Below are 11855 nucleotides of genomic sequence, written 5' to 3'. Positions count from 1 at the left end.
ACATACTTGAAGAATTGAAAATAATAATACAATTTCCTATATTGTTTTGGTGTGATAATCAAGTTGTCATTTATATAAAACAAAATTCGAAATTTCATGAAAAAAACTAAACACCTTTTGTCATATTTTAAGAAATCAGTTCATTAGACAATTTTCCACTAACTGTTTTTTAACTATATTCCTTCAAAATACCAAATAGCAGATATATTTACCAAATTGAGAGAAGGAACACATTTAACAAACCTCAAAATATGATTAAAAGTTATAAGATTATCAATTTGAGGAAGAATATAAGATTAATGATATTGTATAAATTAGTTAAATAAAATAGTTTATGATCAAATTAGAAAGAGGCAACTTAGGTTAATTTGTTTAAATTTTCAAATATGATGCAACTATATAAAATTGATCTAAGCTAACATGACACTTCAAAGTCATAAAAACGTTAAAAATTTCCGCCTAATTTCAGTTTCAACTCCCCCTCCCTCTCGGTCATTTGGCTCTGAATTGGGTCCACGGATTAGAGGATAAGGTTGGCTAAAAGTGTCTAGTGAGGGATCATAACCTACTCGGATAGTAAACCTATTTACATTCCTACCGTTTAACATGTAATGGCATTAAACAATAATGAACTCAAGTTAAAACATAATAAACAAAAGTTTCTTTTCTGGTCCAAACAAAAACCATTTAACACATAATTTCAAAGCCATTAGCAGGAAACATCATCAGCTAGAGACTAAGCCCACTAAAAGCAACCGAAAAGGCAAACGTTTCTACGTTTAAGGCAACCCCCCTTCATGAACAAGGGTTGCCCCAGCCTGTTTTATCTTGACCATAATTCCACAATCTGATTTTATACTCAATACAACAAAAAGAACAACAAAAAGGTTCAAAACTTAGCACATATCTAACTTAAAAGGCTCTACCTAATTAATTTCTCTGCAATATTTCGTTTACCAAGATGTATGTCCACGAGGAAGTGCGAAAAATTGAACCATGGTTTCTTCGCCTATTTAAGCATGTAGATACAGCTACTCTCCTCCTAGCCCGATATCCCTGCATAAGTAAATTTGAACATAAAAGTCGGTTATTTTCGCGATGAACATGACCCTGGATCAACAGAAAAACAAAGATAATAGAAAAAAACACTATTTTAACATATAACTAATGATTTCAAATATAAAAAAAAAACCTCCTTAAAAAGGCGAAACTAAAGGGAATAGTACAACAAATATTCGCACGATCTCAGAAGTTTTAGTCATAAACTTGTGCATTGTAATTATTTGATCTGAATAATTCAGTTTTTCATAAAACAATGAAACTTGTGCATTGCCTATTAAAATTCAATTTACTTATATCACATGAAATGGGCTATAAGATAATGGGAAATCTGCAATCTGAAACAAACACTTTCAAGGTATGAGAATTTGAACCAAATCTATCCAAAACTAAAAACCATGTAACAACAAAAGTTTGTTTTTTTCAGTCAGATGGCCTCATTCATCTAAAATCTTTAATTAGTAACTATAACCATCTTTACCTCTATTATTCTGTCTCTTAGCAACATTATAACCACCATAATAGCCAATTGGACTTTTGGTTGAAACATCCAATCCTCCATTACCACCCCTCATAAAATCAAACGAACCCGGTCCATCATCCCTTTCAAGATGGATCGTTGAACGCCGAGTAGGATCTCCATAACCCGACCCATCATAACCTCCACTTGATGTGAAATGGCCACCTGCCGAGAAGCTACTACGCCTAGACCCTCCTTCTCCTCCTAGTCCATAAAGCCCATAACCGTTATCATTGATCCCATAACCTAGATTATCACCATCTTGGTTTGACAAAGGAGAGATACCCCAATTACCCAACAAACTTTGGGATCCCGAACTAAAAAAAGAAGAGTTTCCACCATTTCCTCCTTCGTAGCCAATGGGATTGGCAAACCGATTCGAGTTTCCAATATAAAAAGGACTGATTCCTCTACCATAGCTATTGAAGCTAGTGTTTCCTTCGAAACTTGGTTCAAAATTCAAACCCATTCTGTAACTTGAGCCTAACGGGCTGCTGAACCTACCAATATCCATCTTCACACCATAACCTTGATTAAGAATTTTACTAATCCCACTCAAACTCACAGGGCTACGGCTAGAACCGTGAGATAACTCCTTAGGGACAGCCCTTTTGATCTCAATCATCTTCCCATACAGCACATGAAAAGGTTTCATCATCAAAACTTTGTCTACTGATTCCTCAGAATCAAAAGTTATGAATCCAAATCCTCTAGGGCGCAGTGTATTGTGATCATACATCACTACAGCATCACTTACGGTTCCAAATTGCTCGAAATAGTTCTTGAAGCCAGTTTCTGTTACAGAGGATGATAAACCGCCAACAAATACCTTTTTTGTCTGCCCTGCACCAGGAGAGCCATGCATGATGCTATTGTTTCTAATCATTGTGTTATGATCATCCCTTGGAACTGCCTTTTTAGCCTCCACCTGATTGATAAAACCATATGAATTTGAACTAAATCCTATTTGATTCATGAAATTTAAATGGATTCCACTTACCATTCTTCCATCAATGTTGTGCCTCTCTTGGATGACTTTTTCTGCAACAGCTGGATCGGTGAAGACAACAAAACCAAAGCCACGAGCCCTTCCTGTAATCCGATCCTTCAATATTACTGCCTCCGATACCTCTCCAAAACCACTAAAGTACTCCTTTAGTCGTTCTTCATCAGTATCCCAAGAAATCCCACCAATGAATAGCTTACCAAGATCCGATTGCATTTTCCTACTCAACAGAAGAACATTGTTCATAGCACGAATCATTCAGACCCATTAAACGCGTAAAATGAATAGAAAAATTGTATATGCAGAAGAAACCAAACAAGATCTTACCTTGCTCTATAGATTGGAGAAACCCACAAGATGAAATCTATCGAATATCAGTACGAGGCCGTTCCGCAATTAATCCACGGGGAATTCAGGCAGCAGGAAGATCTGAGTAACAGAACTGCTAATGAAATGAACTAAGATCGGATAGATTGAAGTAAGATGGTGAAGCTATTGATGCATTCGAAGTTAAACAATCGGATTGAAGAAAATTGAGGTGACAAGTGTTGTAATATAATGTAAGATCTAAGAGAAGGAAGAGTAAAGAACCGAGGCCCATGTTCATCCTTCTACTCACTTTGAGTACAGCCGCTTTATCTCGCTAATTTGCTTAATGACTGTTTTCAAAAACTTAAAGAAGGCAAATAAAAATATCAAATTTAAATTATTAAGTAATGAAATTCCTCAAATTTATATTTAAATTAAGTAGTAGTAAAGATAAAATATTAGTAATGATAGGAGAACCGAAAGATTTGTGCCATATAAAATAACGATATTCTCTTATTATAATATAATTTTATATTTAAATTTTTGCCGCGCAATTCAGTTTTTATTATTAAATGATTTAATGTTCTAAATATAAAATATAATTATAATATTTTTTGATTTTTTATTATTAAATAATAAATTAAATTATATATTTCTAAAATATTTATTATTTTAAATATATATTTATAATTATTTATAAAATTTGTATATTAATATTTTTAAATGAATAAGGATAGGAGAGGGAAAGTTAGGTACTATAAAATAACGGTATTATTAAATTAGTTAATATTATAATTTTTACCGCGCACTATAAATACAAATAGTGCAATATTTTTAGTTTTTTATTATTAAATGATTTGATATTCTATATTAAAAAATAATTATTTTTTTTATTATTAAATAATAAATTTATTTAATTATTTTAAAAAATTATAAATTATTAATCATTCTAAATATAAATTTATAAATATTTACAAAATTTATACATTCATATTTATAAAAATATTATTATATAATAGTAGAAAAAGTTAGGTAACACTATAAAACTATAAAATAACGGTATTATAAAATTATTTTATATTTTGTCCCGTAATAAAATAATGTTTTATTTTATTTTTTTTATTATTAAATTATTTGATTTTTATATTAAAAATTTAATCAATGTTTTTTCTTTTTTATTGTTAAATTATAAATTTAATTATGTATTATTAAAAATTATAAATAATAAACATTTAAAATATATATTTATAAATATATAATTATAAAAGGATGTAAAACTATGTAAAACTATAAAACATACAAATTTTCGCAAGATAAAACCGAAATTTTTTCCAAAACGAAATTTTTTCGAAATCTGTTCTTAAAATTTTTCAAAGTCTTTTCTAAAAACATTTTTCAAAACAACAAACTTTTTAAATAATCACCGGACGCATGGTTTTGAATATTTTAAATAAAATAATCAAAAAGGGAGAAATTGTTAGATAAAATTGATCGGTGAAATAAAAAGCTTAACTTAATAAACTTATTGTGCAGGAACAGTCAAGATTTTCAACCGGTCATGTAATCAAACCGGCTAAAAGAAACAGATAAACAAACTAAAACTATCCGGTTGAACAGAACAACCTGAACGACAAAGATCTCAAACCGGCCAGAAGAGACAAATCTAGAACCGAAAGTTGTCCGGTTGAATTGAACAACCGGCTAACCTGATAAGTTGGAATGAAGTACTCAATCCAAATCCAAAGAACAAATCCAACAAGAAGACTACTTAAAGGAAGAAGTCAAAGATATCAAATAAAGAACAGTTTACAAATTGGTGCAAACAGACACTTTGGGTATATGCAGAACATGACATCAAATGATCAGACTCTGACATTACTATTTTTGTACAAGTCTGATGATATGCTGCAGGCTGCAGAAGATTGCCTAAACAAACAGTTACCATTTTGGTACAAGTCAAAAGAGTAATCTCCCAGGTGAAGGTAACTATCCAACCGACAGTTGTCATAATCAAGCAAAGACAAATCAGAGCCGGTCTGTTCCATGCCTCGAAAGCCTAAACCGCATTTAATGCTATGTTGAACCTCTGAAGCTATCCGTTGAAGAAATGTGACCGTTGGCACATCTTCACCTATAAAAGGAGAAGTTGAGGAAGCTGAAAAACAACAAGTGAAAAACAAGGAACAAAAAGTGAACAAGCGCTAAGAAAGAGGAAGAACAAGTGTTTATCTCTCTAAGACTTAAAGCTTGAGTGTGCGTTACAATTTCTGTGAGAATTGTAAGAGTGATTATCGAGCAGTCAATAAGACTCGATCGTGTATTGTGTTTGTGTATTCCTTAGTTAATATCCTTCTCGTGATTTGAGAAGAAAAGGTGACGTAGGAGTTTTATCTCCGAACATCCATAAAAACTTGTCTTGTATTTTACTCTCTGCCGGTTCCATTTTCTAACCGACTCATATATCTCTAACCGACCTCCACTACTCCAACCGCCTCACTAATCCTTAACCTACATTCTCTAAACCGCATCTCTATTCATCCTGTGTGTGTGTGTTGCTTCAACTTGAAATAAATAACTTCCGCACTTGAACTCGGTTCAAGGGTTTGTGATAGTTTGTGTAGTATTGAAACCGATGTTAATTCTTAACCGGATTAACGCCAACCTTTGAGTGTTGTCAGAAAGTACTATTCGGTTGGACCCCGGTCCGCCATCCGCGATCTAGATCCTAACAATTGGTATCAGAGCAGCCAGTTTCAATACTCAAGCAAAACTAAGCAAACAAGCATGACTTTCGGCGAGAAACCTCCAATGCTAGAAGGAGACGATTTCGCTAACTGGAAAATATGCATGCACTTGCACCTAATTACTATGGATGATGAGATGACATTCATTCTGTCTGAAGGACCGATCAAGATTGAGAAAGACAGAAAGGAATGGACAACCGAAGATAAAAAGGAGAAATAATCTGAATAATCATTGTAGGAATCACATTTTCAAGTCTCTAGACAGAAACACTTTCAGTAAGGTCAGAGAATGCAAAACTGCAAAGGAGGCATGGGAAACTGTGATTCAACTCCACGAGGGAAATGAAAGAACCAATGAAAATAAGATAATGGTGGCCACTTAGAAGTTTGAAAACATCAAAATGAGGTCAGGTGAAACTATGAAGGAGTTTAGTGATCGTTTTACAAATGTGGTAAATGAGCTGTCGGTTCTTAGAAAGAAGTATGATGACAAGGAAACAATCATCAAAGCCTTGAGATCTCTTCCTAGTGCATGGGACATAAAGACAATGGTGATGAGGGAATCAAACTACCTAGACAAGATGAAGCTACATGATGTGTTTGAAGATATAAAGGCATATGAATTTGAAATGAAATCCATGATTGAAAATGAAGCATCATCATCAACCGCTACTAAGGCACTAGTAACATCAATAGTACCAGCAACCACCGTACCGATCAAATCAGCAGAACAATTCTCTGAGGATGCAATGGCCATGCTTGCAAAGAAATTCAGCAGATTCATGAAGAAAAGTCAACCGACAAACAACTATAACTACAACTACGGTGATAAATCTAACGTTAGGTGTTATAACTGTGATGGTTTGGGACATTACAGGTGGGAATGCAGAAAGCCACGAAGGGTCGACCAGAAACCGGATGATCAGAACCAACGAAACAATTACTCACAAACCGGTGAAGGAAAGGAGATTCAAAAGCATTGATAGTCGATGATGGAGGAAGTCTATGGGCTCACAGTGATATCGATGATGAAATCTCCTGTCTCATGGCAAATGAAGAAGAACAGGTATTTGATTTTTCTTGTGATGAATTCAATAGAGAAGACTTAATTACTGCATTAAATGACATGGTAGTAGAATACAAACACTTATCAACTTTAGTACCAACCCGACTCAATTTTAAAACCGATCCCGCAGCACCAGTACGACCCAATCCTGAAACCGATAATGCTCAATCCGATGAGATCATTGAAATCGAGACAACACCCGAACTATCCTCCGATAATGAACAACTCGAGGAGCCAGTTCAAGAGTTGATCGAAGAAGAAGATGAGCGAACTAAGTATCTGATGGAAGCATGGGAAAGATCTAGTGAAGCAGTTAGGAAACTAGCAAGCTATAAGAGACCCTATAAGTGTAAATTTGGTCTCGGTTACTATATTAACACACCTATCCAACATAAATCCTCCAGAGGATTGAATCTCACTAAAGACAAGCTTCCATTCATAAGCTTTGTCAAGAGCTCTTCAACGTATACCAAACCATCTCATGATTCTAAACTGGCTAAAGAGCTAACCTATGTAGGTCCACCCGATACAGTCAAATGGTCTCTCACTAAGAGGAAAACTACTCAACCTTATGATAGGAGCCCATACCACACCGATCAAACCTCACCTCAACATCACAAGGTAACACTAAGTAGACAGAAAAACACCAAACCGAGCGCATGTAGGACCATCAAAACCATATCCAGGAAAATTATGCGAATAATCAAAGTATGGATACCCAAGGGACTAATCAATCACGGACCCAAGTAAATTTGGGTACCAAATAGTTGTAAATATGTATATTTTATAGGTTATGAAGAAGCGGCTTGGAAATTCTGAGTGGTATCTGGACAGCGGTTGGTCCAGGCACATGACTGCAAATAACAACCTTCTGACCGACATCAAATTAGAAGCCGGTTCGTTGATAGTTTTTGGTGACAACTCAAGAGGTAGAACTGTGGGCAAGGGTAAGATTGTCCATGGTAATTTAACAATCAACAATGTACTCCTTGTTGAAAACCTACATTTCAATCTACTAAGTATAAGTCAAATGTGTGACGCCGGATATACTGTAGAATTTCATAAACATGCATGCTTAGTTAAGAATTCTCAGGGTAACACATTACTAACTGGAAATAGGTTAGGAAACATCTACAAGGTAGACTGGAGGAATAAATTGAACATCCTGTCTGTATGGTAGCTAGAAGTGATCAAACCTGGTTGTGGCATAAGAGATTAAATCATCTGAACTTCAAAATTATAAACTACATTCGTACTAATAGGTTAGTTGAAGGAATTCCTGATATAAGATTCAATAAAGAGAAAGTATGTTCAGCCTGTCAAATGGGAAAACAAACTAAGTCATCTTTTAAAAGCAAGGGATATATTTAGTCTAACCGATATTTTGAACTTCTTCACATGGATTTATTTGGACCGATTAGGGTCACTAGCTTAGGCGGTATGCATCACACTTTGTTAGTTATTGATGATTACTCTAGATATACATGGGTCATATTTTTGGCATCCAAAAGTGACACTGTCTCCTATTTGATTACATTGCTTATAGTTTACAAAATGAGAAATCAACACGTATAAAAACCATTAGAAGCGATAGAGGAACCGAATTTACAAACAACACTTTAAATGCATTCCTTGAGGAATCCGGCATTAGACACGAGTTGGCAAGTGCTAGAACTCCTCAACAGAATGGCCTGACCGAGAGAAGAAACCGAACTCTCAAGGAAGCGCAAGGTCTATGATAGCCGATTCGGGTGTTGCTCAAAAATTTTGGGCCGAAGCTATCAACACCGCATGCTATACACAAAACCGATCTATGATTAACAAGCATCGCAATAAAACACCATATGAAGTATACTTTGATAGAATTCCAAACATTCGGTATTTTCAAATTTTCGACTGTAAGTGTTACATCCACATGAATGGTAAAACTTATTTAAATTTTTTTGATGTAAAATCCGATGTTGGGATAATGCTAGGATATTCAGTAGTAAGTAAAGCATATAGAGTATACAATACTAGAACCTTAAATGTAGAAGAATCTCTTCATGTTGTATTTGATGAATCGGTTGAAAGTAACACCGCATCATCCTTTGATCTACACAACAGATTGGAAAACCATAATATCCATTCTGATAGTGAAGATGAAGTTCCAGTCTTTAGACGGTTTGTCCAGGACCAAACGGGTATTATTGAAACTCAGCCGAATCAAGCAGATCAAGCTGCCAAATAGTAAGAAGCTGACACCTCAGTGTTAACTGAGGACATCGGTCGGTCTGACATTATTGCTCAGCCTATCGATACGTCTAGCCTTGATCAAGTAACCGGTCATTTGGTAGACATCCCTAAACAACGGAATTTCAAAAGGAATAAAAATCATCCTCCCGAGCTTGTTATAGGTAGCCCTTCACAACTCATTCGAACTAGGCAATAAATACTGGAACAATATGAAAACTCCGCTTTCATATCCCAGATTGTGTCGAAAAAGGTGGATGAAGCATTGGTGGATCCGGACTGGATTTTAGCAATACAAGAAGAGTTGAACCAGTTTGAGAGTAATAAAGTTTGGTACTTAGTTCCTAAACTGAAAGATCAACCGGTTATCGGAACAAGATGGGTATTCAGAAATAAACTCAATGAAGACGGTTTAGTCACGAGGAACAAAGCTAGATTAGTGGCATAAGGATACAAACATGAAGAAGGCATTGATTTTGAAGAATCATTTGCTCATGTAGCTAGAATTGAAGCCATTAGAACTTTTCTAGCATTTGTGGCTTTTAAAAACTTTAAGGTATTTCAAATGAATGTTAAAAGTGCTTTTCTAAACGGTGAATTACGGGAAGAAGTATATGTTGAACAACCACCCGGTTTTAAAAATGCTGACCTGACCGATCATGTGTATCGACTAAACAAAGCTCTTTACGGTTTGAAACAAGCTCCTAGAGCCTGGTATGACACCTTAACAGATTTCCTAATTAGGCATGACTTCACTATAGGCTCAATAGATAAAACCTTATTCAAATTCGAGAAGAAGGAACATATCCTATTTGTTCAGATATATGTGGATGACATAATTTTCGGTTCCACTGACTCTAAACTGTGTGATAAATTTTCATCACTAATGACTAACAAGTTTGAAATGAGTATGATGGGAGAACTGAGCTTCTTCCTAGGTCTTCAGGTTCGACAACTGGAAGGAGGAACATTCATTAACCAATCTAAATATGCAAAGGAATTACTAAAGAAATTTGGAGTGGAAACATGTTCCTCTGCCTCCACTCCAATGAGCTCCTCAATCAAGATGGATAAAGATGATGAAAGTCAGGGAGTAAACCTGACAGCTTATCGTGGAATCATCGGTTCACTTCTCTACCTAACAGCAAGTCGACCGGATATATTATTTGCGGTCGGAGTGTGTGGAAGATTCCAAGACAATCCAAAACAATCCCACTACACAACTACTAAACGAATACTGAAATATCTAAAGGGAACCTCGGAATTCGGACTGTGGTATCCAAAAGACTCAAGTTTTAACCTGATAAGTTACTCTGATACAGACTATGCAGGATGTAAAGTTGATAGAAAAAGTACCAGTGGAACATGCCAATTCTTAGGAGATCGGCTCGTTTCATGGTATAGTAAGAAGCAAACATCAGTTACTACATCAACTGCAGAAGCTGAATACCTGGCAGCCGGAAGTTGTTTTGCTCAACTTCTATGGACTCAACAACAACTAAGAGATTTCGGTGTCACTGCCGAAGAATCTCCAATATTCTGCGACAATATAAGTGCCATAACAATCACATACAATCCGGTTCTACACTCAACAACTAAGCACATTGATATAAGGCACCATTTCATCCGGGAACATGTTCAACAAAAGCACATCCGGTTGGAATATGTATCAACCGATCAACAAGTAGCCGACATATTCATAAAGCCTCTACAAGAAGCTAAGTTCTCCTTTTTCAGAAACATTCTCGGCCTTACCGATATAAATTAACTTATTGCTTAAATCGAATTCTTAATTCTTTAAAAGAAAATATCGGTTCGGACAGACAAAACCATCAGCTCTTCTAAAAATGTCGGAAAATTAAATTTCCATCAGCTCTTAAGAATTTTTGGACTCTACACTTTATTGTTCTCAACTTGAATTTCTAAATCATTGTCTTCATTTCCTTCTACTTCTGCTTTGGAATCTTCAGCAACTTTGGATTCCTCTGTATCAACCTTAGAATTATCTTCATACTATTGATTAGTCTGAGTATTTTCCTCTCTATTTTCATCAGCAACCACTTCAACTTGATTTCATTGCGATTCCTCAACTATCTCTTCAACATGATTATGTTGAGGTTTCACCTCCTTCTTCGTACTATTTTTTTCTTGTACATAATTTTCTTTATCTTCTGTTTCATGTTCTTTAACCTATTTTTCTCTTTGATTATAGGAACCTCTATTTCATTTTCTTGCATATTTACTTTCTGACATTTATGAATTTTCTAATCTTCTTACTTAGCCAAATCACATTAGGGGCTTGCATATTGGAAGGTATTATAGAAAGATAATTTGTATTGCCTCCACTCATAAGTGATTTCCATGACAGTAGGTTTTCATTTTTTTGTCTACTATTGTCATACTTTTTGGTAGTGTGCTTCTAAGATGTACCTCAATGTTAATTCTAGTAAATGATATATTCTTTCCTCCTTCACTAATTAGGTCCATGTATTGGCTTCAAAATTGTACATATTTGCAGTTATATTCTAGAGCTTGAACCATATATGTGTAGTTTCCTTTAGCTTACTTAATAGGTTCAAGTCTTCAGACCATTTTTCCAACTTCATGTAATTGGATCATATATATGTATGCCCATGTCCTAGAATTTCCTACAGATTTGTTCCCTTCTTGAATTTAAAGAAATATATATTATAGACATTTGTTGACATCTTCTCTAGACCTTTTCATTCACATTGCTTCAATAGTGCCTCTTTAGTACTCAGGAAGGAAACTCTATTTTTCCTATGTATTTTTCCACAACTACATTTTCCCATTTCTTTATATAGTTTTCCTCTACTTTAGTAGACAATTTAAATTGAAATGGAGAATTCAGTACTTTCACTTTTGTTTGTATATTTCTCAATTAGATTTTCCCTTTAT

General features: G+C 34.8%; 1 protein-coding gene across 1 annotated transcript; it reads right to left on the bottom strand.

The window, feature by feature from the left end:
• Positions 1-617: 617 nt before the first annotated feature.
• LOC124917502 (heterogeneous nuclear ribonucleoprotein 1-like) lies at positions 618-3204 on the bottom strand. The gene is made up of 4 exons (XM_047457914.1): positions 2913-3204; positions 2580-2805; positions 1541-2507; positions 618-1056 (listed from the first exon to the last, which is right to left on the bottom strand). Exons 2-4 carry the CDS (start codon positions 2799-2801, stop codon positions 1043-1045), a joined length of 1203 nt encoding a protein of 400 aa, XP_047313870.1. The 5' UTR covers positions 2802-2805; positions 2913-3204; the 3' UTR covers positions 618-1042.
• Between the last annotated feature and the right edge of the window lie 8651 nt (positions 3205-11855).

Source organism: Impatiens glandulifera, unplaced genomic scaffold, assembly GCF_907164915.1.
Source record: "Impatiens glandulifera unplaced genomic scaffold, dImpGla2.1, whole genome shotgun sequence".
In the NCBI taxonomy this organism is placed as follows: Eukaryota; Viridiplantae; Streptophyta; class Magnoliopsida; order Ericales; family Balsaminaceae; genus Impatiens; species Impatiens glandulifera.
This window is presented reverse-complemented; position numbering and strand designations above follow the sequence as displayed.